The 27,834-nt window shown below is 40.7% G+C and overlaps 2 protein-coding genes across 6 annotated transcripts in view; one reads left to right on the top strand and one right to left on the bottom strand.

Moving 5' to 3' along the window:
• The window catches only part of ZNF569 (zinc finger protein 569), a 69,448-nt gene extending 67,168 nt beyond the window's left edge, over nt 1–2,280 (top strand). For 2 of the 3 annotated variants that reach the window (XR_013825161.1, XM_079906304.1), the window contains one exon: nt 1,006–2,280. Coding sequence is in view for 2 of the 3 variants with exons in the window: in XM_079906304.1 (XP_079762430.1) it covers nt 1,006–1,104 (99 nt within the window). In the remaining variant the exon portion in view is untranslated. The remainder of the gene's footprint in view (nt 1–1,005) is intronic. The other variant, XM_079906305.1, reaches the window with a different exon arrangement.
• Nucleotides 2,281–4,997: 2,717 nt separating this feature from the next.
• Nucleotides 4,998–27,823, bottom strand: LOC307179338 (endogenous retrovirus group K member 7 Env polyprotein-like). Of its 3 annotated transcripts, none has more exons than XM_079908342.1 (3): nt 27,686–27,823; nt 9,138–9,248; nt 4,998–7,989 (listed from the first exon to the last, which is right to left on the bottom strand). In XM_079908342.1, the coding sequence occupies exon 3, from the start codon at nt 7,297–7,299 to the stop codon at nt 6,376–6,378; it is 924 nt and encodes a 307-aa protein (XP_079764468.1). In that variant the 5' UTR covers nt 7,300–7,989; nt 9,138–9,248; nt 27,686–27,823; the 3' UTR covers nt 4,998–6,375. The 3 variants fall into 3 exon arrangements, with proteins under 3 accessions (XP_079764468.1, XP_079764469.1, XP_079764467.1); XM_079908343.1 differs by lacking the exon at nt 27,686–27,823 and adding an exon at nt 22,838–22,848; XM_079908341.1 differs by lacking the exon at nt 27,686–27,823 and adding an exon at nt 27,569–27,612 and having other exon boundaries at nt 4,998–9,248.
• Between the last annotated feature and the right edge of the window lie 11 nt (nt 27,824–27,834).

The following is a 27,834-nucleotide window of genomic DNA, read 5'->3' as shown; positions in this document are numbered from 1 at the left end:
TTAGGCCTAATCTACAGTATGAAAAGAACATATGGAATTCCGAGAAAAATCTGACAGTATAATAGAGTGGTAGTGTGTGAGCATGCACACACACATTTAATTGAAATAGACCACAAGCAAGCAGAGTTGTGTTAGGATTTCTGTCTCTTCAAGAGAAGATACAAATGGCCAACAGGTACATGATTTACAAACATTTTCTTCTATATGTTATCTTTTCACTTTCTTGATAAGGTCTTTTTGTAGAAAAAGTTTATAGTTTTGTGAATTTCAATTTATCTTTTCTTTTGATTCCTGTGTTTTTTATGTCAAATCTAAAAATTAATTGTCAAATTCAAGATCAGGAAGATCTACTCCTATGTTTCTTCTAAGAATCTGATAATTGAACTCTTAAATTTAGGTCATTGTTCAATTTCAAGTTAATTTTTGTAAATGGAGTGAGGCAGGAGTTCACCTTGATTCTTGTGCATGTAGTTAACTAGTAGTCCCAGCAGATTTCTTGAAGAAACTATTTGTACCCCATTGAATTTTCTTGGCACCCTTGCCAAAAATCAATTGGCTATGGATATTTGGGTTTATTTCTAGACTCAACTCTATCCCATTGATCTATATGTCTGCCCTTATGTAAGTACCACATTGTTTTGATTACTCTAGCTTTGAAGTAGTTTTTGAAATTGGAAAGTGTGAGTCTTCCAATTTTGTTTTTCAGTGTTGTTTTGACTATTTGGGGACCCTTGAAATTTCATATAAATTGGAGGATCAGATTTCCCAATCTGAAAAAAAAGTATTAGAATTTTGATAGGGATTGCACTGAATCTGTAAATTACTTCGAGGATTACTGCCATCTTACTAGTTGTTATGGACTGAATTGTGTCCCCAAATTTCCTGTGTTGAAGCCCTAACCCACAATGGGACTATATTTGGAGATAGGGCCTTTAAGGAGCCAATTAAGGTTAAATGATGCCATAAGAGTGGGACCCTAATCCAATACGAATTTTGTTCTTTAAGAAGAGGAAGAAATACCAGGAATGTGCATGTACAGAGAAAAGGCCATCTGCAGGTCAAGGAGCGAGGCCTCAGGAGACATCAAATCTGCAAACAGCTTGATCTTGAATATCCAGCCTCCAGAACTGTGAGAAATAAATTTCTGTTGTTTAAGCCATCCAGTCTGTGGTACTAGGCAGACCTAGTAGAGTAATACAACACTATTACATTTTCCAATTGATGAAAATGGAATGTCCTTCCATTTAATAATGTCTTTAATTTTGCTCAGCAATGTTTTGTAGTTTTCAGTGTACAGGTCTTTCACTCCCGTGATTAAATTTATTCCCACATATTTTATTCTTTTTGATGCTATTATAAATAGAATTTTCTTACTTCCTTTTGTATTGTTGATTGCTAGTGTATAGAAAAACAATTTTTTTTGTGCTGATCCTGTACCCTATAATTTTACTAAATTTATTAGCTCCAGTTTTTTCCTGTGGACATTTTGGGATTTTCTATGTATAGAATCATGTCATCTGCAAATAGACATAGTTTAGTTCTTCCTTTAGAATTTGGATGCCTTTTATTTTTCTTGACTAATTTCTCTGGCTAGGACTTCCAGTACAATGTTGAATACCAATGGTGAAATCAGATATTCTTGTCTTGTTCCTGGTGTTAAGGAAAAAGATTTCAGATGTTCACCATTGGGGATGATGTTAGCTGTGTGTTTTTCATAAATGCCCTTTATCATGTTAAGGAAATTCCCTTCTATTCCTAGTTTGCTGAGCATTTTTAACCTGAAAGTCTGTTTAATTTTTTCAAGTGCCTTTTCTGCATCAATTGAGATGATCATGTTGGGTTTTTTTGGCCTTTGCTTTATTAATGAAGTGTATTAACTTCATTTATTTTCTTATGTTGAAGCACCTTTTTATTCCTGGAATAAATCCCACTTAGTCAAGCTGTGCAATCCTTTTAATGTACTGTTAGATTTGGTTTGATAATATTTTGTTGAAGATTTTTGTACCTATATCCATGAGAGGTATTTATATGTGGTTTTCATTTCTAGTGGTATTTTTGTCTGGCTTTATATTAGGATAATGCTGGCTTCATAGAATGTGTTAGGGATAATTCTCTCCTATTTTTCAGAAGAGTTTGAATAGGATTGGTGTTACTCCTTCTTTAAAAGTTTAAATTCACTGGTGAAGCCACCTGGACCTGGACTTTTCTTTCTTGAAGGTCTTGAACTACTGATTCAACCTCCTTACCTGTTACAGGTCTGTTGCAATTCTCAATTTCTTATTGAGTCAATTTCAGTAATTTGTGTCTATAGATTTTGCATTTTATCTACATTATTTAATTTGTTGGTGTACAATTATTTGTAGTATTCTTTTATAATTCTTTAAATTTCTGTAAGGTTTGTAATGTCCCCACTTTTAGACAAATCTAAAGGTTTGTCAATTTTGGTCTATTCAAATAACCAACTTCTGGTTTCACTGATTCTATTTTTAAATTTCATTTATTCTTTGTATCTGCTTTTGTCCGTATTTTCTTCTGCTGGTTTTGGGTTTAGTGTGCTCCTCTTTTCTAGTTCCTTAAGATGTAAAGTTAGGTTAAGATTTTTTTCCTTTTTAATATAGGTATTTATAGCTGTACACTTCCCTCTGGGAACTGCTTTCATTGAATCTCATAAGTTTTGGTATGTTGTGTTTTTATTTTCCTTCAACTCATAGTATTTGCTAATTTCACCAGTGATTTCTTCTTTGACCAATCGGTCATTTAAAGAGTATGTTGTTTAATTCCCACATATTTGCAAAATTTTCAATTTTCTTTCTAACATTGACTTCTAACCTTGTTTCATATTAGTTAGATACTTGGTATGCTTTCAGTTGTTTAAAATGAGAATTACTTTATGATCCTGGAGAATGTTCCATGTGCACTTCAGAAAAATGTGTATCTGCTGTTGTTGGGTGGAATGTTCCAAATACGTCTGTTAGGGCTAGTTGGTTTTTCTGTTGTCCAAGTCCACTTACTTATTGATCTTCTATCTAGATATACTTTTCATTATTGAAAATAAGGTACTTAAGTCCCCAAGTATTGTAGAACTATTTCTCCCAACAATTCTGTTCATGTTTACTACATATATTTTGAGGCTCTGATGTTGAGTGCAAGTACGTTTATCTTCTAAATGCATTGACACCTTTATCAATAGATAATTTCCTCTGTCTTGTAACAATTTAGACCTAAAACCCATTTTGTGTTTTAATCTATCTACACAAGATCACTTTTTTAGTTCCTCTAGTGGATACTTTTATATCTTTAAAGATTACAACTAACTTTTAAACCTTTAAAAATTGAAATATAGTTGATTTACAATATTGTGTTCATCTCAGGTGTACAGAAAAGTGAGTTACATATATATGTATTTTTTCATATTATTTTCAATTATGTTATTATAAGATATTGAATACAATCTCCTCTGCTATACAGTAAATCCTTATTGCTTATCTATTTTATGTATAGTAGTTTGTTACTCCCATACGCCTAATTTATCCCTTCCCCCCTCCCCTTTTCATTTGGTAACCATAAGTTTGTTTTCTGTACCTGTGAATCCATTTCTCTTTTGTATATTCATTTGTATTATTTTTTAGATTTCACATATAAGTGATATATATTTGTCTGTCTGACTTGCTTCACTAAGTATAATATTCCTTAGGTCCATCCATGTTGCTGCAAATGGCAATATTTCATTCTTTTTTATGACTAATATTCCATTACACACACACACACACACACACACACACACACACACACACACACACGTATCATGTCTTCTTAAGCCAGTCAGGCATTTGGGTTGTTTCCGTCTTGGCTATTGTAAATAGTGCTGCTACATGAACACTGAGGCACATGTATCTTTTGGAATTAGAGTTTTCATCTTTTCCAAATATTTACCAAGAAGTGGGGTTGCCAGATTACATGGTAGCTCTATTTTTTGTTTTTTAAGGAACCTCCATACTGTTTTGCATAGTGGCTGCACCAATTTACATTCCCACCAACAGTGTAGGAGGGTTCCCTTTTCTCCACACACTCTCTGGCATTTATTATTTATAGTTTTGGTGATGGCCATTCTGAATAATGTGAGGTGATACCTCATTGTGGTTTTGATTTGCATTTCTCTAATAATTAGCAATGTTAAGCATATTTTCATGTGCCTGTTGACCATCTGTATGTCTTCTTTAGAGTAATGTCTATTTAGGTCTTCTGCTCATTTTTAAATTATGTTGTTTTTTAATATTGAGTTGTATCAGCTGTTTGTATATTTTGAATATTAACCCCTTGTTGGTTTGCATTGTTTGCAAATACTTTCTCCCATTCAGTAGGTTGTCTTTATGTTTTGTTGATAGTTTCCTCTGCTGTGCAAGAGTTTTAAAGTTTGATTAGGTCCCATTTGTTTATTTTTGCTTTTATTTGTTTTGCCTTGGGAAACTGATCTAAGAAAATATTGCTGTGATTTATGCCCAGGAATGCTCTTTGACTTGTTCTCTTCTGGGAGTTTTATGGTGTCATGTCTTAAATTTAGGTCTTTAAACAATTTTTAGTTAACTTTTGTATATGGTATGTTTTAATTTCATTGATTTGCATGTAGCTGTCCAACTATCCCAACACCACTTATTGAAGAAATTGTCTTTTCATTGTGTATTCTTGCCTCCTTTCTTGTAGATTCATTGACTGTAGGTGTCTGGGTTTACTCCGGGTTCTCTATTCTTTTACGTTGATCTATATGTCTGTTTTTATGTCAATAACATGTTGTTGTGATTACTGTAGCTTTGTAGTTCTGTTTGAGGTCTGGACGGGTTATGCCACCACCTTTCATCTTTTTCCTCAGGATGGCTTTGGCAATTCTGGGTCTTTTGTGACTCCATATAAATTTTAGGATTATGTTTTCTAGTCTGTGAAAAACATCATGGGTGTTTTGATAGGAATCACACTAAATCGGTAGATTGCTTTGGGTAGTATGACTATTTCTTTTTATATATATATAAATTCCTTCCTCCCTCCCTCCCTTCATTTCTTTATTTTTTGTCAGTCGCTGTAAGACTGAGGGACAAGTCCTGAGAGCAGGTGAGGGGATTAAGAAGAGACAGGGTCAGGAGGGTGGTGTATAAACACACACACTTTATTTCTCATCAAACCTCTTTTTATATATTGCAGTAGACAATACATGTTTTTTTTTTTTTAACATCTTTATTGGGGTATAATTGCTTTACAATGGTGTGTTAGTTTCTGCTTTATAACAAAGTGAATCAGTCATACATAAACATATGTTCCCATATGTCTTCCCTGTTGCGTCTCCCTCCCTCCCACCCTCCCCATCCCACCCCTCCAGGCTGTCACAAAGCACCGAGCCAATATCCCTGTGCCATGCGGCTGCTTCCCACTAGCTATCTACCTTACTGCGTTTGTTGCTGTGTATATGCCCATGACTCTCTCTCGCCCTGTCACAGCTCACCCTTCCCCCTCCCCATAACCTCAAGTCCGTTCTCTAAGAGGTCTGCGTCTTTATTCCTGCTTTACCCCTAGGTTCTTCATGACATTTTTTTCTTAAATTCCATATATATGTGTTAGCATACGGTATTTGTCTTTTTCTTTCTGACTTACTTCACTCTGTATGACAGACTCTAGGTCTATCCACCTCATTACAAATAGCTCAATTTCGTTTCTTTTTATGGCTGAGTAATATTGACAATACATGTTTTTGTTAAAATCACCAAACTGAATCATCAGACAGCATTTCCTTAGTGAAGTTATAGTACAAAACATTCTGCGAACCAGGATATAAACATGCATGAGAACAGACTGTGACTACCAAAGCATGCCAAGGACAAACTATAGTTAGAGAAACCGCAAGCAACTTCACAGGCCAAGACTCATATCTTCTCTAATAACTCTTTCAGGTCCTGTCAATGATTAAGCAGGACTTTGCCATGCCTTTAAGCTGCAAGAACTGTGTCAGTTTGCAGCTGGTTCCCGACATGTCCCCCTTCTTTATTTTTTAATGTGAGGTAGTAGAGTCTGCCTTGGAGTTCTGCAATTGCTCATAAGCCAATTCGCAGGAGGACTGGAAAACAACAAATACACAATAATATTAAAATACCAATAACAATTATAGGATAAGGGAGGTTAATAAGAGAACTTGGGGCAAAAGTACGTGTAATCTGGGTAAATATGTCTCAAGCAATTTCCACTGGATTTACATCTAGGGGAGCTGCATGCTGGGTATTTGTGATATCCCCATGTAAGCGAGCAATATCAAGAGATAGATTGGAATGAGACCAAATTCCCAATAAATGATTCTTAATCTGAGGCCAAGGCCACTGCGAATCGTTATATGGCTTAACAGATTGCAGAAAATTCTGCATGACAACGCACAGAACAGGCAGTTTTTAAAGCAGCTAATTGGTCTCCAAGAATAAGAACAACTTCTTCCAATGCATTAACATGACTTTCTAATTTTCTATCAATAATTTCTTGAGTTCCCAAAGCATTAGAGACATTAGCAGCTAAATTATTCACAAATGTGGCAGTATGAATACTTTGAGTCAGCGCAGTATCAGAAGCAGCTACAGAAGCAATGACTGCAATGAGCACTGTAATTCCAGCTATAAGTAACCCCCAAAATCGCTTGGGCCGTTGTAAAAGAGGGGAAAGTTCATGCCTGACCTGCAAACCTGAATTAGAATACCAAGGACCTGTAACATTTACAGGGAGCATAACAAAGGGAGGCTGATGAACAAGAAGAAATCCCCGGTTTGGTTCCCCCATGGTTATACAATTTGTCAAATTACAATTATCACAATGTATGTCGTAAAACCCTTCTTTTTGAAAAACGTAGACAGAACCAGTAAGGATAGCATAGGGTGATGGAACACAAGCCATAACAAAAGCGGTTAAGTTCCTAACAGGATGTTGTTGATGTGAAAGGACAACAGGCCCCACAGCAGCCATCAACTTCCAGATATTATTTTGTACATTTCCTAAATTGGTGGAGAGGACACCTTCCACCCATCGCCCTGGAGATTCAATCTTATTAATAAGAAGTTCAGCAAAAGGTTGAGGAAAAGACCAGTCCAAAACAGCTTCAGTAGTATGAGGAATTCGATGCCACACTGGTGTAGAATATTGGCATCGATGCCATGGAGGATATGACCATAAAGTTTCTGAGGGGTTAGAAAAGGGGGACAATATTTGTTGAATGCAGGGAGGCAAGTCCTTAGGAGGATCCTCTATAGCCTTAAAATAAGGAGTGGAGAGCCTCATAATATTCAAAATCCACTCCCTGTGAGACCATGTTTCATTCCAATACTGGAACTGATATGTATAAGAAGGCCTGGGTCCTACCGAAAGACATCCATGCCGGTATTGTTCGTGTTGGTGATACCAAAATGCAGGAATGGAAAAACAGATAGGGGCACGCAAAGAAAAGGCAGTATATGAAAAACAAGTTACAGTGAGAGGGGTAATAAAATCACTGCTTGGATAGCCAAGAAGGGAAGTATCGTTAACATAAACAGGAATTGAGGCATCATTTCATTCTACAGGGCGAAGTAATGGAGGATCAGGGACATATGCCCAATAATTATCAGTATTACCCAAAACTACCTGACAAGAGATAATAGCCAACATAGCCACAAACAACGTTTGTGGGGACTTAGTCACTTGCTGCTGCATCAACATCTCTGCCTTCTGGGTCAGTCACTTCAATTGACCCCATGTTGGAGGGTTGGCCATCCACGTGGTACAGGAGAGACAACACTGATGAGCTTGGAGAGCTGGTTTCTCAGAAGGATTGGAAGTGTCGTCGAGCCGCATTCTCTTCATATGGTGGGGGAGAGAGTTCACCATCTGGTCCGGATCCATATTGCAGAGGAGGGAATTCACCATCCATCTGGTCCGGATCCACAGAATCTCATGAGGCGCTCAGGTAACCAACGAGGATCCTTAGTGTCCCTAGGAAACATACAAACATGCCCTCATCCCCATATTAGTATAGGATCCTGGACCATTCCATTGATTAGTAAGAGGATCCTGCCAACGGACTTCAGCAAAAGGCAAGGCATGAGGATGCCAAAATCCTTCTGCAGCTGTCTGTCCTTGCTTATCTACGTTCAAAAAATTTAAAGTATATAAAGAATGTCGCAATAAATTGTGCGGGGTTGTGGTATATTCCCCCTTCTTTATTTTAAACCCCAAAGAAGATATATCTTCCCCCTGCTTAGAAGCTTGAAATAAAGCAGTTTGGAGTGGAGAAGAAAGACTCACAGGCAGAGAGGAAGTAGAAGAAACAGAAATAGACCCCTGATTTACTGAAGGGGACTCATCAGGAGCTTTTGCTGGCAAGGAAGAGCCAGAAGAATGCGCAATAGGGGCTAGGGAAGCATCTTGAGTAACATCATGTAAATGTTTTACCCAAGTTAAAGCTTGGGCTAAAGCAGTAAATGAAGTTTTATCTAATATAGGAAAGTTTTCAGATTCCACAGGCACATTCTTAAGAGCTGCAAAAATGCCATCATCAAAATCAGGATTTTGATATCGTGCAGCCTCTTCCTGCAATTCAGTCTCATCCTCTGGGGATAGTTCATCATCCTCCTCCAGGGACTCTGAAGATGGCATGGTCGCCAACAAGGGAGGTGCAGTAGGAGAAACAGGTTCCTCAGGCAAATTTTGTAACTGAGGAGCAGAAGGGAAGCAGCATAAAAACGCTGCTTTGAATAATTTCTGAAGCTCATGAGTTGGGTCAAGAGTCATGAGTTGGGTCAATCTCTTATCAAATTCCAAAGTGAAAAAGTATCTACAGGAACCTTAGAAGGTCCATAAAGGGAATTGAAAGTTTTCAATTGTTGACCTATTTTTTCCCATGTTTGAATATTAACAGTTCCTCCCTCCGGGAACCATGGACAAAGTTCCTGCACAAAATGAAGAAAACGATCAAGCTGTTTATGCGTAACCTTAACGCCCTGAGCAGATAACATAGAGTACAGCAGCTGAATGAAAAGTTGTCGTTCCTTAGATTCAGTCTGCCCCATTTTTACTCCTGATGAGAACAAAAAAGAAAGAAAGGTTACATCTAAAATATCCCCCAGTACAATCCAACTTACCCTGTATATGTCTGCGCGTGAAATATTTCCGGGGTCCCTCTCAACAGCCCACGTACTCAGGTCCCTGTTTGGGCGCCACTTGTCAGTCACTGTAAGACTGAGGAACAAGTCCTGAGAGCAGGTGAGGGGATTAAGAAGAGACAGGGTCAGGAGGGTGGTGTATAAACACACACACTTTATTTCTCATCAAACCTCTTTATATATTGCAGTAGACAATGCATGTTTTTTGTGAAAATCACCAAACTGAATCATCAGACAGTATTTCCTTAGTGTTGAAGTTATAGTACAAAACATTCTGCGAACCAGGATATAAACATGCATGAGAACAGACTGTGACTACCAAAGCATGCCAAGGAAAAATTATAGTTAGAGAAACCGCAAGCAACCTCATGGGCAACATCATGGGCCACCTCTTCTCTAATAACTCTTTCGGGTCCTGTCAATGATTAAGCAGGACTTTGCCATGCTTTAAGCTGCAAGAACTGTGTCAGCTTGCAGCTGGTTCCCGACAATTTTTGGCTGAGTTGGGTCTTTGTTTCTGGGCATGGGCTGTCTCTAGTTGTGGTGAGTGAGGGCTACTCTTCGTTGTGGTGCACAGGCTTCTCAACGTGGTGGCTTCTCTTGTTGCAGAGCACACGATCTAGGTGTGCAGACTTCAGTAGTTGTGACTCATGGGCTCTAGAGCGCAGGCTCAGTAGTTGTGGCACACAGGCTTAGTTGCTCTGTGGCATGTGGGATCTTCCTGAACCAGGGCTCGAACCCATGTCCCCTGCATTGGCAGGTGGATTCTTAACGACTGTGCCACCAGGGAAGCCCCAGTATGACCATTTTAACAATATTAATTCTTCCAATCCAAGAGCATGGGGTATCTTTCCATTTCTTTGAATCATTTTCAGTTTTCCTTCAGTTTTATAGTTTTCAGCATATAGGTCTCTAACCTCCTTGGTTGTTTATTCTTAGGTATTTCTTTTTGATGTGATTTTAAAAGAGATTTTTTTTTACATACTCTGATATTTCACTGTTAGTGTAAAGAAATGCAACAAATTTCTGTATATTAATCTTGTATCCTGCTACCTTGCTAAATTGATTTATTAGTTATAATAGTTTTGGTGTGGAGTCTATAGGGTTCTGTATACAGAGTATCATGTCATCTGCAAATAGTGACAATTTTACCTCTTCTCTTCCAATCTGGATATCTTTTACTTCTTTTTCTTGTCTGATTGCTGTGGCTATGAGTTCGAATACTATGTTGAATAGAAGTGGGGAGAGTGGGCATCTTTGTCTTGTTCCTGAATTTAGCAGGAAGGCTTTCACTTTTTACTGTTGAGTATTTTGTTGCTTGTGGGTTTGTCATAAATGGTTTTCATCATGTTGAAGTATTTTCACTCTATACCCACGTTGATGAGAGATAATTTTTTTATCATGAATGGATGTTGAATTTTGTCAAATGCATTTTCTGCATCTATTAAGATGATCATGTCTTTCCTTTTGTTAATGTGGTGTATAACACTGATTGACTTGCATATGTTGAACCATCCTAGAATGATCCAACTTGATCATGGTGTATGATCCTTCTTATGTATTGTTAGATTTGGTTTGCTAATGTTTTGTTGAGTATTTCTGCATCTATATCAAAAATATTGGCCTGAAATTTTCTTTTTTGTAGTGCCTTTGTCTGGTTTTAGTATCAGGGTGATGGTGGCTTCATAAAATGAATTTGGGAGTGTTCCCTCCTCTTCAGTCTTTTGGATGAGTTTGAGAAGGATAGGTATAAGTTCTTCTTTGTATGTTTGGTAGAATTCCTCAGTGAAGCCATCTGGCCCTGGACCTTTGTTTAGAGGGAGGTTGGTTCTTTTTAAAAAATTTTTTTTTAATTCTAGATATGATTTCACTTCTAGTCATCAGTCTTGTTCAAATTATGTTTCTTCTTGACTCTGTTTTGGCAGGCTCTGTGTTCTAGAAACTTGTCCATTTCTTCTATCATGCCCAATTTGTTGGCATATGACTGTTCATAGTATTCTCTTATGATTTTTTGTATTCCTATGACATCATTTATTTCTCCTCTTTCATTTCCTATTTTGTTTATTGATGTCCTCTCTATTTTGTTTTTGGTGAGCCTGCCTAGAGTTTTGTTCATTTTATCTTTAAAAAAAAACAGCTCCCGGTTTTATTGATCTTTTCTATTTTTGCTGATCTCCATTTTATTTATTTCCTCTCTAATTTTTATTATTTCCTTCCTTCTACTGACTTTGGGTTTCATTGACTTTTCTAATTCTTTTCGTGGTAGGGAGGTTGTTTGAGACTTTTTTATTTCTTGAGGAAGGCCTGTATCTCTTTGAACTTCCTTCTTATAACTACTTTTGCTATATCCCATACATTTTGTAAAGTTGTGTTTTCATTTTCATTTCTCTGAAGGTATTTTGATTTCATTGTTGACCCATTCGTTTTTTTAGTAGCATGTTGTTTAGTCTCCATCAGTTCATTATTTTCCTGTTTTTCTTTCTGTGGTTGATTTCTAGTTTCATACTGTTGTGGTCAGAAAAGGTGCTTGAAATAATTTCTATCCTCTTTAAATTTGTTGAGGCTTATTTTGTGACCTAGTATGTGGTCTATCCTAGAGAATGTTCCAAGTGCACTTGAAAAGAACATGTATTCTGCTGTTCTTGGATGGAATGTCCTACAGATATCTGTTAAGTCCAACTGGTCTATTATGTCATTTAGGACCTCTGTTGCCTCTGATTTTTTTTTAAGGGAGGGAGGAAGAGAGGGAGGATGGATGGATACATGGATGGATAGAGGGATGGTGAGTGAGTGAATAGAGGGATGGATGGATGGATGATAGATAATAACAGTGAACTTTTAAAATTAATATATGGCTGCATTGGGTCTTCATTGCTGCACACGGCTTTCTCTAGTTGTGGCGAGCAGGGGCTACTCTTCATTGTGGTGCACAGCCTTCTCATTGTGGTGGATTCTCTTGTTGTGGAGCAAAGGCTCTAGGCACATGGGCTCAGTAGTTGTGGTTCGTGGGCTCTAGAGCGCAGGCTCAGTAGTTGTGGTGCATGGGCTTAGTTGCTCCACAGCATGTGGGATAGTCCTGGATCAGGGATTGACCTGCGTCCCCTTCATTGGCAGGCAGATTCTTAACCACTGCTCTGCCAAGGAAGTCCCTACTATATGTTTTTGATTTGTGGTAACTGTGGAGCTCAAGTATGTTGGCCCATAACTATATCTACTTGTGTTAAATTGATAGTCATACAAGTTCATGTTCTAAAATATCTACATTTTAAACTCCCCTCCCCCACATTTTGTGATTTTAATGTCCTACTTTACATATTTATGTTTATCCTTTTGCTGTTACTTGTAGTTATCGCTTTTACAAAATTTTCTGACTTTTAAGATCTATCTACTGGCTCATTTAAGTGGTCTTCAATCCTTTTATATATTTGCTTTTCTTATTGTGGTTTTCCCTTTCCTATATATTCTTGCTTCTTGTCTATTTAGAGAAGACCCTTCAATATGTCTTACAGGGTAGGTTTAGTATTGTTGAATTCTTTTAGTTTTTGCTTGTCTAAGAAATTCTTTCTCTCTCCTTCTATTCTAAATGATAATCTTGCTGGGTAGAGTATCCTAGATTGCAGGTTTTTTTCTCTCAGAACTTTGAATATATCATGCCCTTCCTTTCTGACCTGCAAAATTTCTACAGAGAAATCAGCTAATTTCCTATGGGTGTTCCCTTGTAACTGTTTTTCTCTTGCTGCCTTTAGAATCCTCTCTTTAACTTTTGGAATTTTAATTATGATATGTCTTGGTATTGGTCTGTTTCGGTTCTTTGGGACCCTCTGTGCTTCCTGTACCTGGATATCTGTTTCCTTCTTTAGGTTTGGGAAGTTTTCAGCCATAATTTCTTCAAATACATTTTCAACTCCCTTTTCTCTTCCTTCTCTTTCTGGAAACCCTATTATGCATAGGTTGGCAGGTTTTATATTATCCCATAAGTCCTGTATGTTACTTTAATTTTTTTAAATGTATCTTTCTGTCTGCTGTTCTGGATTGGGTGACTTCCATTATTCTATCTTCCAGATCACTTATTCGTTCTTCTGTGTCATTTAGTCTGCTATTCATTGCTTCTAGACTGTTTTTTATCTCAGCAATTAAATTGTCTATTTTTGATTGATTCATCTTTATAGTTTTTAGTTCCTTATTACAGTGATTTGACTTTATATTGGTAATCTTTCTTAATTCCTTTAGCATTTTTATTACCTCCATTTTGAAGTCAGGGTCTAGTAGACTAGTGAGGTCTGTTTCATTATTTGTTTTTTTCAGGGGATTTCTCTTATTCTTTTAACTAAGATTAATCCCTATGCTCTTTCACTTTACTTAACTTTCTCTGTTCTATGAATTTAGAAGAAAAAGTTATCCACTGTGCTCTTGAAGGGCTGTTTTTATGTGGGAGCATCCCTGTGTAGGCTGTGTGTCCAATATTTTTGGTGTGAGGGCTGTTTTGGCATGGATGTCAGCCATGTGTTTCCTCAGAGTGTGGTGGCCATTATCCCCTTGATAGGGGGTGTGATTTGCATTGTGGTGCCTTGAGCTTGTTCTGGATGTGAGGTGGGACTTCCTCTTTACCCTGTGGCTGTCATCACCCTCTCCAGGGCTGGGTCTGCTCTCCAGTTGTTAGGGTAGAAGCCCTGAGGTCAAGTTCAATCAGGTTCCATTGCCCTTGAGTTCATGTCTTGCCCCAAAGGAAGTGATTGCTAAATCAGGTGAGGCCTGTGTGGTCACAGAGAACCTATGCATGCACTGCCTGAGTAGGCATCTGCTCACAAGCAGCCCATGGTCGTGTCTTTCTGTTTTGTTCATCCCAGATGTAGTGCAAGGCTGTGGTGTGCAGTAGACTGGGGCTGGGTGTCAGGGTGTTGTGGCTGCAGGAATTGAGGTGGCTGTGTTGCTACCTGGCATCTGGTCTGACTCTGTGGCAGACTTCTCCCAGGATCTGTCTGCCCCAGATCTGGCACTAGGTGCAGTGTGCAGTCGGCAGAGCCGGGGCACCCTCACTGGGAAATGAATTGCTGGGTACTCTTGCCCAGGGCCAGTTTGCCTCAGTTTCAGCACTTAGCTGCTGTGTGTTCTTGTGGCAATGCCCAGTGAGTGTGCTGACAGTGATGCAGTTGGACCTGCTGCCGCCATTTGCATGCTTACAATAGGCTCTGCCACTAGAGCTGCCACTTCCTTCTACACACCGATAATGGGTTCCATAGCTCCCCCTGGATCACACCCCAGGCCCTTCTGGCTGCTTCATTATAGCTAGATTGAGTCCTCACCCAGGGCGAGGTGAGGATTCAATGCTTAGCCACTCCTGTGGCCACCTGGTCTGCACATTGCAATGTCTGCCCAGCTAGCCCTGCTGCTCCCCTGTGCATGCAGTAACAGTGGTCTCCATGGTTCTGCCTGGATCATGTCCTAGGCACCCTGATCTATCTCTGCATAGTTAGACTGAATCTTTGCCCTGACCTCATGCCAGGCTGTAGTAAGGAGTGAGCAGGTCCAAGGTATTCGCCACTTCAGATTGGGAAGTGTGGCAAGGCAGCACACACTACTGCAAGTCTCTCTCTGCATGGATTGTTAGTGAGCCAGAACACACACACCACTCCTTGGGAGTAGAGTCTAGGCTTCTTCAATCCTTCTGTCTGTCTCAGTGGATTTCCCAGTAGGCAAGGTGACTTGTCTCCTCTGTTCAGGACCCTAGGACTGGGATGCCCAGATTGTGAGTCAATATAATATGCTCCTTTCCAGGGCAAGGGTCTACCCGTGTGGACCTTCTCTTCCTTACAAATCCCTCCCAGGGTGCCAGTCCTGACCTGATGCCTTTTTTCCCCCATCCTACCCAGTTACATGTTGATCTTTCTTGCCGCTTTGGTTGTATAGGAGATCTTTTGCCTGTTTCCAGTTAGTTTTCTGTGACAACTGTTCCACATGTGTAGATGTATTCTTTATGTGTTTGTGGGAGGAGGTGAGCTCCACATCCTACTACTCTGCCATCTTGACCCTCCTTCCAGATCTCTTTTGGTTGCTCTTCATTTGCTTAGAATATCTTTTCCCATCATTTATCTTTGAGACTATTTGTGACTTGGGTATAAAATGAATCACTTGTGAGCAGCATACAGTTGCATCAAGTTATCAAAAAATCCATACTGCTTCCTTTGTTTTTAAATTGTAAGTTTATCTATATTTAAAGTGATTACTGATAACATAGTTCTTCTGTTTTGCTATGTTTTCTATATGTCTGATATGATTTTTATTCAGTTCTTCTAATAATGCCTTTTCCAATGTAATTCTTATTTCCCCTTTCTTTTTCAGTATGTTTTTAAGGTAATTTATTGGTTGCAATTTGGGAATTAATAGTTAATGCCCTAAATTTATACCAATCTGTGAATTGATACCAAGTGTGAATTGATACCAACTTAGTTTAACGACACGTTAACTCTGCTGTTATCCAACTCCATCCCAAACTTTTATGTTGTAATTTCACGAATTACATCTTTATACATCATGTGCCCACTGACATAGATTTATAATTATTGTTGTATGCATTTGTCTTTTTAGTCATATAGAAAACAAAAAGAGAGTTACAAACCTGAAAAACAATGGTGATAACTTTAATGTATACATCTATGTATTACCTTTGTCAGTGATCATTATTTTTTTGTATTGCTTTGAGTTACTGTCTCATGTCCTTTTGTTTCAGCCTTAAGAACTCCCTTTAGCATTTCTTGCAGTGCAGGTGTAGTAGACATGAGCTCTCTTAGCATTTGTTTATCTGGAAATATATTAATTTTTCCTTTTTTTTTTTTTTTTTTTTGCGGTACACGGGCCTCTCACTGTTGTGGCCTCTCCCATTGTGGAGCACAGGCTCCGGACGTGCAGGCTCAGCGGCCATGGCTCACAGGCCTAGCCGCTCCGCGGCATCTTCCAGGACCGGGGCACGAACCCATGTCCCCTGCATCAGCAGGCGGACTCTCAACCACTGCACCACGAGGGAAGCCCTTTCCTTCATTTTTGAAGGAGTGGTTTGCCAATATAGAATTCCTGGTTGACAGTTTTGGTTGTTGTTTTTTTGTTCCACACCCGCCCCCCAGCATTTTAAATATTTCCTCCCACTGCCTTCTGACCCCCATGGTTTCTGATGAGAAATCAGCTGTTAATCTTACTAAGGATCCCTTGTTTGTGACAAGTCTCTATCTTGGCTGCTTTCAAGACTTTTCTCTTTGTTTTTCGAGAATTTTAGTATACTGCATCTCAGTGGGGATCTGAGTTTACCTTGCTTGGAGTTCATTAAGCTTCTTGGAGCTGTAGTTTCATGTCTTTCATCTAATTTGGGACATCCACTTTGGCTCACTGGTTGTTGACTAGGAGCTCACCTGAGGCAGTTGCCAGGAACATCTATATACAGCCTCTGTGTGGCTCCAATTTCTCACAGTATGGTGGCTGGGTTCCAATATGAAGCATCCCAAGAGTGAGTATTCCAAGATAACTAGGCAGAAGCACCAGCTTCTTATGACCTAGGCTTAGAAGCCACAGAACATTACTTCTGCCATATTCAATTGGTCAAGCTAACCACTAAGATCATCCTAGATTCAAGAAGTGAGGAATCAGATATCTCCCCACAATGGGAAAACATTGAATGATTTATGGCCCATTTTTAATCCACCATAAATATCCTGTTGATTACAAAAGAAAGAGTCAAGTTTCCAGAGCAAGCAAATGACAGAGAAGAGCTGTCAAGGATAGGTCTCCCATTTCCTGCATGGGAAGGGCAGGGATTTGGGAGTGTCCCACTTGTATCAGTAGAAGGAAAAGCCCTACATTAAAGACAGAGATACAAGGAACTCAGAAGTGAAAAGGAATAAAGACCCTGCCTCCTCAGGATAAGAGAAAAGGGTGCTCCCTCAATGATGTTCCTTGGAATGTGAATGGTACAGAAACGTAATTTGATTGAATTCAAGGACTAGTCATTGGGGCGAAAGAAACCTCCAATAAAGTAGGACTAAATGGGACCTTTCTTAATTATATGTAACATACACAGCAAAACCCCATGGCAAAATGTAGTTCATAATGAAGAAACTAGTCAATCCTTTTAAACATAGGTTACAGGAAAAGAATGACTGGTACCACTTCCATTGTTTAACATATTACTGGAATTCCTAAACAATGATTAACATATTACTGGAATTCCTAAACAATGATCTAAGATGACAAAAATAAGATGTGTGAGGACTGAAAAGGAAGGAATAAAACTCAATATTTGAGGACATTAAGATTCATTTACTTAGAAAATCCACCCAAGTGAACATGTAAACTATTGGACAACTATGACAGTTTGACTAGTCTGCTAGATTCAAGATCATTTTATTAGAAACAATAAAATTTCTCCACACTAGCAATGACTATTTAAGAATTAACACAGAACACACAAGACCACTATGGAAAAACCTTTAAATTCTTAAAGGGGAAGTTTTGAATAAATGTAAAGATATTCCATGTTCTTGGATCAGATGACTTAGCAAAATAAAAATATCAAATTTCTCCAAATTTATATATAAATTCAATGAGATTCCAAATAAAATCCCAGTGGGATTTTTTGAGCTACCTCATAATCTTATTCTAAAATCTACTTAAGGACTTCCCTGGTGGTGCAGTGGTTAAGAATCTGCCTGCCATGCAGGGGACAGGTTTTTGATCCCTGGTGTGGGAAGATCACACATGCCACAGAGCAATTAAGCCCATGCGCCACAACTACTGAGCCTGCACTCTAGAGCCCGTGAGTCACAACTACTGAGCCCATGCACCTAGAGCCCATGCTCCGCAACAAGAGAAGCCACCACAATGAGAAGCATGTGCACCGCAATGAAGAGTAGCCCCCACTTGCTGCAACTAGAGAAAGCCTGTATGCAGCAACAAAGACCCAATGCAGCCAAAAATAAAGAAATAAAAAATAATATGAATTTTAAAAAACAACAACTTAAGGTAGTTTTGGGAACCCCTCAGACTTGGAATTGGTGTCAGAAGTGAGAGCAATTTTGTGTGGACTCTTCCCTCTAGTTTTTAACTTTCCCATAGACCAATGGAAGTAAGTAGAGAAATACATACACACACACACACACACACACACACACACACACATATATATATATACACTCTTTAGTAGTGAGGAAATGATAAACTATTAGAAAATTAGGAAAGTAGCTCATTACATGAGAAAAATGTAAGTGGGTTCTGACCATAACTCCTATACAAATAAGGATTCTAGGTGGAATAAAAACCTAATTGTGAAAGATAACTGGGAGAAAAATCCTGTAGAATATATTTGTGACTTCAGTTGGGGAGACCTTAAAACAAAATCCAAGGAAGCACAAATTATAGGTAAAAAAGAATTTCAAAGATGTCTTACACTATACCAAAATTAATGTTTATTAAGCAAAGGACCCCAAAGTTACCAGAAAAAAATGATAGGCTGAAAGAAGATATTTGCAACATCTAGCACTAACATGCAACTATCATCTAGACTATCAACTAGAATATGCTACTAAACTATACAAATCAAAAAGAAAAAAGTATATACCTCCAAGAAAAAAATATGAAGTCATTTTACCGACTGGGAAAACCAAATATTTAACAAGTCAAAGAAACAATGTTCAAACTTTTCAACAGTCAGATAAACAAAATTTAGACAAGATACCAATTTATACATAGCTGACTGTGAAAATCAGAAAGCTGGATAATGCCAAGTGTTGGTAGTGGTGTGGTGAAAGAGGAACTCTTACACACTACTAGCAGGAATATACAGTTGTAGTGGAGAGTGACCTGGCAGTTCTTAGTCAAATTAAGTATGAGTGAACCCTATGATACACCAATCTCATTCTCTGGGGTATATATCTCAGAGAAAATTTCACATTTCTGTAAGATATGTATAAGAATTTTAATCATAGTCTTTTTTGTTATGCTGTTGGAGGGGTGGAGTTTGTTGGAGGAATTAGAGGCAATCTAGTATCGCTCACTCAGGGAATGGCCAAATAAAATCAGGTGGAATATTATGGAGCAGTACAAACAAAAGAACTAGCCATGGTTTTGCTGAGTGAAAAAAGTTTTAAAGAGTCTATTGCGCCACATTGCTTATGTAAATTAAAAATAAAAGCAACAAAAAATGGGGCTTCCCTGGTGGCACAGCAGTTAAGAATCTGCCTGCCAATGCAGGGGACACATGCTTGATCCCTGGTCTGGGAAGATCCCACATGCCGCGGAGCAACTAAGCCCCTGCACAACTACTGAGCCTGCGCTCTAGAGCCCGTGAGCCACAACTACTGAAGCCCATGCACCCTACAGCCCATGCTGTGCAACAAGAGAAGTCACCACAATGAGAAGCCCGTGCACCACAACGAAGAGTAGCCCCCACTCGCTGCAATTAGACCCAACACAGCCAAAAATAAATAAAATTAAAAAAATTAAAAAGCAACAAAAACCAATAACATTTGTCTTTTATTTTTTCACAAGGAGACAAACTTAAGGACGTGGTGAGTTTGAACAGATTAGAGATAGGGATAAAAGGGAGTTATGTAAAAATTACATTAAAATAATTGTAGTAAAAGTTACACCTGTGTATTTTTTTTAATATGTTACAAACAGCATGTATAATTTCAAAGAAGTTATTTTAAATGGAAAAAGTCACTCTGATAAATGTTTTAAAGACAACAGAAGGCTTTGGGAGAGCAGAAGAAAGTACGTGACATAGCCCTGGGGCGGGCATGAAGCCTTCCCTGAATAAATATAGACAGATTAAATAAACCCCATAAAAACTGGGAATACAGTAACAGATATTTTGATTTTAGGTAAAGGGAACCTCATGTGTAGTATCATAGAAGTGGCAGAATGAGTGGGGATTATGCAGACTGCAAGAAAATCATATGGAGTCCAGAGAGATTAGTTTAGGTAATCAGAGGCCAGATGATGAAGCATTTCATGCAGAAAAGATCAGGCATTTTCCACTGGATAAAGGGAAACAATAATAGGTTTAAGCTGGAAAGTGACTGTTGTGGATAGATTTTGGCACCATGAGGTAGGAATGCTGCTGTAACAAATGCCAAAAAAAAAAAAAAAGTGGTTATGGCTTTGGAACTGGGTGATGGGTAGAGGCTGGAGGAGTTTTGAGGTGTATGTATGAAAAAGCCTACGGACTTCCCTGACTGCACAGAGGTTAAGAATCCGCCTGCCAATGCAGGGGACATGGGTTTGAGCCCTGGTCTCTGAAAATCCCACATGCTGAGGAGCAACTAAGCCCGTGCACCACAACTACTGAGCCTGCGCTCTAGAGCCCATAAGCCACAACTGAGCCCGTGTGCCACAGCCACTGAAGCCCGTGGGCCTAGGGCCCATGCTCCGCAACAAAGAGAAGCCACGGCAATGAGAAGCCCGCGCACGGCAACGAAGAGTAGCCCCTGCTCGCCACAACTAGAGAAAGCCCATGCGCAGCAATGAAGACCCAATGCAGCCAAAAATAAATAAATAAATAAATTTAGAAAAGAAAAAAGCCTAGATTGCATTAATGGGACTGTTCGTAGAAATACAGATGTTAAAGGTGATTCTGGTGAGCTCACAGATGGAAATTATGAACATGCTCTTGGAAACTGGAAGAAAAGTGATCCTTGTTAGAAAGTGACAAAGAACTTGGCAGAACTGTGTTCTAGTGTTTTGTGGAAATTAGTGACAACTTTGGATTAAGCTAGGGAGATTTCTAAGCAAAGTGTTGAAGGTGTAGCCTGGTTTCTTAATGTTTATTATAAAATGAGGGAGGAGAGGAAGATAAATTGAAGGAACTTTTTTTTTTTTTTTTTTTTGCGGTACGCGGGCCTCTCACAGCTGTGGCCGCTCCCGTTGCGGAGCACAGGCTCAGGACGCGCAGGCTCAGCGGCCATGGCTCACGGGCCCAGCCGCTCCGCAGCATGTGGGATATTCCCGGACCGGGACATGAACCCGTGTCCCTTGCATCGGCAGGCGGACTCCCAACCACTGCGCCACCAGGGAAGTCCCTTGAAGGAACTTTTAAGCAAAAATGAACCAGATCTTGAAGATTTGGAAAATTCTCAGCCTATTCACGTTGGAGAAAATGTGCTCTGGAGAGAACACCAAGAGTGTGGCTGGACAGTCACTCCATAAAGAGATTACCAATGAGTTTAATCAGCCATCTCAGCTGGAGCCAGGAAGAGAGATGAGATTATAGCAGCAGAAAAAGTGCCAGCTGGGACTAAAGGGGGACAGAAAATAGGATAGAATGAAGTCTGTTTTACTTCTAAGATTTCACAGGACAGACGGGTCAACAGAGCTGAATTTGGACATGCATTATCCCTCAAGAAAAGGGTGGAGTGAGGATCTAGTTTGAGATGGCAACATAGAAGAATCCTGAACTCATCACCTTCTCCCGCAGACACAATGAATCTACAGCTACATACAGAACAATTCCCTCTGAAAGAAATCCAAAAATTAGTTGAGGAACTCCCATGTATTGGGTAAACAAGGAAAAAATCCCCATCAAAACAGGTAGGAGATAGAGGGGTGGGATAGGGAGGGTGGGTAGGAGGGAGACACAAGAGGGAAGAGATATGGGGATATATGTATATGTATAGCTGATTCACTTTGTTATAAAGCAGAAACTAACACACGATTGTAAAGCAATTATACTCCAATAAAGATGTTAAATAAATAAATAAAATTTAAAAGACCAAACCGGTAGGGAGAGGCTGAGAGGCAGTCTCACCGTAAACCCCACCCTTGGCACGGCAACCTACAATTGGGAGGAAACTCACAACTCTGAGCTTCTCCCTGAGGAGCAAAGGATTTGAACCCCACATCTGGAACCGCAACTTTTAAGACCTGTACCTGAGATGAGCCACCAAAACCCCTGGCTTTGGAAGCCAATAGTATTTGCATCCACAAGACCCACAGGATAGGACAAACTGAGAAACAGTTCTTAAAGGGCTCCAGCAGACTCACCTGGCTATCCTCCCAGGGCCCAGCACAGAGGCAGCCTAATTGAGACAGGAGGGAAAGGGGTAGGACACAAACGCTAGATAATGAAGAAGGGGCACGGCTGTTGGGATGCGATAAAGACTATCTGGAACCAGCTGAAACCAAGATGGCTTTGAGAATAGTCCGGTCATTGACCTTTAGCTCATTATACCTTCATTGTAAAACTAAAAATCACTCCCTCTTACGCCAGCTCCGAGGAGGACCGTAAAAGACCAAAACGTGAACAGTGGCCCAATTCCTGGGATATCCCCACCCTACACCAAAATAGCAAAAATATTTCTCCCACTCATTAGCCTACGAAATTAACCCATAAAAACCTACGACCCCATGCCCAAGGGCCACTCTCACTTTCTGAGACAGTCTACATTCTGCCTATGGAATGTGTATCTCTCTAAATAAACCTGCTTTCCCTTTACTCTGACTTGCTCTTGAATTCTTTCCTGTGTGAAGCCAAGGACTCTCACTTTCTGGTCTGTCCTAAGGACTCCTGAAGGTCCCATGTCATGACATTTCCCTCTCCTGCAACATAATGAGCACCCAACTATCTATGAAAGAAGTGAATTTGCAAAGTTTTAGCCTGAGGAGCAGGTACCTAATTTAACACACATCTAGGTGCCTACCGAAATACTCTCCAAAAACCAGAGGCCAGCAGGTGCCATCTTTGCATTCTTCCTCCATCTTGCTCCAGGTCACCAGTATCTCCTGGAAAGGAGTTTATGCTCATGCCTGGGAGCCCAGTTTTTGTGGGTGCCACCCAGGGCACATCCCTTGGTTGCCTGGCTCTGGTGACCAGCAGGGCTTATGTTCCCAGGTCCCACAGGACTGTAATAAATGGAGAAAGAGGGTTTTTGTTTTTGTTTTTTTTTTACTAGCTACCCATCCCAGGGCTCAGCAGAGAGGTAGCAGACTGAAATGCCCAGTCTTCCTGTGAAAGAGGCCTATTAGCTTATCTTCACAGCTGTGGGCTGAGGGCCCAGCTTCTAATTAAACACATATCTAAGGGCTGAGTGTAATCCTCTCCAGAGATCTGGGAAGGCAGGCACGATCTTCATGCTCTCCCTCAGTCTCCCTCCAGGTTGCCTGTATCTCCCAGAATGGAGCTTGTGCACACATCTGGTGCTCTGATTTTTGATGGCTGCAGCACAGGGTACACCCCTTGATTGCCTGGCTCTCGTGGCCAGCACGGCTTAAGTTTGCCAATCGGACTGGACTGTAACAAACAGAGAAATGTAACCAGGCAGGACCCTGTGAGGCCTTCCCAGAATAGACCCCCGCCCATGTCATCCTCCTGCCTTTTGCCTACAGAAAAACTTCAGTCAAAGAATAAATTTAATCAAAGAAGTGAGAAAATGCAGAAAGGAAAACAGTCAAGCAAGACAAAAATAATACTTTAGCCATTAAAGTCAAGGACCTTTAGTTCTTCCTCAAGGGCTATAAATGATATTCTGAGCCATGTCCTTTGAGCTGTTTTGCAGATACGGAAACCCCCATCACGTGGAAGAAATTAACTGTATGCTGCCCACAAGCATGTAGACCCCAGACTGGTTGGAACCAGAAGGTTGATGATGCTGACTCCCAATTACCTCACCACCAACCAATCAGAAGAATGTCCATGAGTTGATCACACACACCACAAACCCCCTCCCTCACCCTGTCTTTATAAACCTTTCCCTGAAAGCCCTCAGGGAGTTCAGGTCTTTTAAGTATTAGCTGCCCTGGACTCCTTGCTTGGCGCCCTGCAATAAATGCTGCACTTTCCTTCAGCACAACCCAGTGTCAGCAGATTGGCTTCACCACACACAAGCAAGCAGACCCAAGTTTGGTTCGGTAACAGAAACAGTTCTTACCTGGCTGCTCTTAAAAGAAACAGCACAGACGTAGCAGCATGAAACACACCCCCAGGCTTTCTGTGAAAGAGGCCTATTTGCTTATCTTAAAGCTTCAGCCTGAGGGGCAGGCTTCTAACTTAACACATATCTAGAGGTCTACTGAAATACTCTCCAAAGATCAGAAAGGCTGGCAGGTACCAACTTTGCACTATCCCTCTGCCTCACTCCATGTTGCTGGTATCTCCCAGAAGGGAGCCTGTGCACACGTCTGGAGTCCCAGATTTTGTGGCTGCTGCCCAGGGGATGCCCCTTGATTACCTGGCTCTGGTGGCCAGCAGGGCTTATATTCACAGGTTGTATAGGATTGTAGCAAAAGAAGAAAATGTTCATAACAAGCTACACCCTGCTCCTCCCAACAATGGAGAGGTAGCTGACTGAAAAAGCCCAGTCTTTCTGTGAAAGAGAAACCATAAATTACTCAGCAATGCATTCACTGTAGGGCACTGATTTAGGGCAAGATTATTGCAAACACCTTTGCCAGTTCTTATAGTCTTGGGATTCTAGTCCAGGGGTTCTTGAGACTTTGGGAGTTGTTATGGACTGAATGTTTGTGTCTTCCCAAAATTCTTATGTTGAAATCTAACCCTCAATATGATGGTATTTGGAGGTGGGACCTTTGGGAGATTATTAGGTCATCAGGATAGAGACCTCATAAATGAGATGAAGGCGATGAAGGGACCAGAGCGCCCTCTTTGGGCCACATGAGAATACAAGGAGAAGCTAATAGTCTGTAACCTGGAAGATGGTTCTCACCAGAACTCAACCATGCTAGCTAGCACCCTGATGTGACTTCCAACCTCCAGAACTAAGAAATGTTTTTGTAAGCCACCTAGTTTATGGTATTTTATTATACCAGCCTGAGCTAGGACACGGGTTATTTCTCTGGGAATTAAGTCAAATTTTTAAAATCTGATCCCTAGAAAAATACACCTAGGCCCCAATATGCAACTCCATACATACAACTTCTGAGAGTTCAAGGACCTCTGGGAACCTGTCCAAGAATCCCCAAATTTCAGGTAAGGAGATCAGCTCCTTACTTGTAACAGTCCATTGGGCCACACTACACCCTGATGACAGAGAGCTGGTAAAGCTGACTCAGAGTTCCACATACACGGTCATTATTCAAACTGCATCAACTTTAAACTGGACACTTTAGGAATAACAATGACCCTGTGCTTCATCTCTTATCATTTCCCTGCCGAAACCCCTACCCCGTTGACCCACATCTCTGTGTTAAAGTCCTCAATCACAAACCTTCTTTTAAAGTCCTCCTAAAGAAGGTGGTCCCCGTCAGGTCTCTCAGGACTATCTCCTCTTTGGCCTTAAAAACTACTATTTATGAGGTAGGTAATGTTACTGTATTTCACCAAACTGAAGACGCCATTGGTTGAAAAAAAGGCATCCCCAATTCAGAAATGTTAAAATGCAAAGAGAATGTATCAGTCTTAAGAGTTTTACAGATTCATCTGTTGGTAAACAGCTGCTGCACAAACTACCTTCCAAAATGACCTATTCAAAACCTGGGACACCCGCCCTTCCCCAGTTTCCCCCAATTTTGAAATAAAAGGGTTCATTTCAGATTTAAAAGGGTCCTTCTAATGCCTTGCTCCATCCCTGGCCTATGTCTTTCTGGCAGTGCCTGTGCCTCATGTGCTGGTAAATATTCCATATGACAACGTAAGTTACAAAGGTTTTCAGTTCTCTCCAAGATGTGTATTTCTGCATCATCAGGGTTGTGGGGAGCACAAAGTTCCCTGGATGGGTGGAATTAGTTTCCTGAATAAATACATGAAGAGAGGGTGGGGGGAGCAGGGATGATAAGAGTAAGAATTGGGTAAATTGAGAACATATCTTCAGCCCTCTCATCCCTAAGGATGCAAGGAACTGAGGACCAATTGCTCATAGAAACCTGTTAGGATAGCAAACTTTAGACAAAATGTCGTGCATAAGTCATGATAAACAAGATGGTTAGAAGAAAGAGGGAAGATACCAACTCATCTGGGCCATGGCTTTAAGGCTTAAATGGTACAAACATCTCCGTTCAGGCTCTTCTGGTGGGGAGTACAGAGTCCTGTAGGTCTGGAGGAGGAAAAAGGAGATAGAAGGCTGCAGGCCTGTCTTGCAGCTTCCAAACACACAATTTGAAACTCACCCCACTTCCTTCTCTGGCCCCCGATAACACATGAAGATTCTTCAACCCCCAAAAACCCTCAGAAGCTGGAGTTGAGTCCCTTAGACACCAAGGTGCAGCCTGCATCCTTGACAAAATGGCTGCATTTTGCCACAGAACTTGCCTTAGGTTCAATGGGATGGAGTTCACAACTTTCTCTCCTGAACAGGGCAAGTACACACCAGAGATGTTCAAACGATGTGTTTAAATCACCTTAATAATTCTAATAGCAATAATGATATCAACAATACTAGCAACTAGATAAGAACTTGTATATATTATCTCATTTGATTCTCAAAAAAGGAAAGAATAAAAAACAAAAGTGCAATGTTAAGTATTTCCCCCCATTTTACAGATGATGGAAACCAGGTTAACATAACACATCCAAAATGACATGGTTTGGAGGTGATGGAGCCCAGAGTAGAATATAGGTTTCTCTGACTCCCAAACTAGCCCTCTTTAGGTAAGAGACAGTGCAGCCTTGAGGAGCATAAACTCCAGCCGTCTTCTCTTGGCTATATGGGGCCACATCTGTGAATTCACATTACAAGACCGAGTCTGCAACTCAGGAGAATCTCTGTGCTTGGAAGCTTCAAACTGAAACTCAAATTCCTGCCTTCTCTCCTAGAGGTCATTTTCCCAGGGATTCTCTAAGGCTATTGCGGAAAAGGAGGAAGAAGCAGGAGGGATTCACAGCTGTAGGCATCAGAGACCCTAGAAAAGACCCATGGCCCAGGACAGCCATGATCGTGCTTCATAAATTGGTACTCATATCTCCGCTTGAGCCCACTTTTAGGCGAAGCACTACAGGGAAGAGGAATGCAGAAAGGCAAGGCTCAGGCCTTTCCTCCAAGGAAGCCAGATTCTCAGTCACTCACCCTATCTGTTTTGGTAGAGGCAGCCATATCTGAGGCAGAGAGAAAGGAAACGCTTCACGAACTTCACGAACACCAAGGAATCACTGGGTTACTAAGGGTTACCCTCGGCGGCAGCCACACAAAAGCTGTCGCACGCTCACACTGGCACTGCCACTGCCACACAGGGTCACAGAGTCTCACCAACGTGGTGACACAGCGTCAGAGTCACACAGGCTGCAACAATCTCTCCTTAATCACAGACCCATGGTAACACCCTACACCAGATCATGCGTAGGCCCCACAAACACGCTATTATGGCATCACACACGCAACCCTAGTAGCAACACAAGACAAAAAGACACACACTGACACACACACTCGAAGGAGCAGCCTGGTAGACACACCGACGAACGCACGCCAACAAACCGGACGTACATGTCTCGCCCGGACAAAGACCGAGAGACAGCACCTCCTCGGCCCGCACAGGCTGGCCCCCCTGGAGCTTCAGGTTGCACCGCTTAGCGCCCCAGAGCCGGACGGAAACACACTTACCTGCCTCACGCTGAGAAACGCGAGCCACCGACGCCGCTACGTCACCAGACTGAATCGGGCCGCAGTGGCCCCTGGGAAATGTAGTTGGAGCGGGGGTGGGGGAAGAAGGCTGGAAACGCTCAGGTGCGAAGGGCTCTGGGGCTTGTAGT

Source organism: Stenella coeruleoalba (assembly GCF_951394435.1).
Source record: "Stenella coeruleoalba genome assembly, chromosome: 20".
NCBI classification, from domain to species: Eukaryota; Metazoa; Chordata; class Mammalia; order Artiodactyla; family Delphinidae; genus Stenella; species Stenella coeruleoalba.
This window is presented reverse-complemented; position numbering and strand designations above follow the sequence as displayed.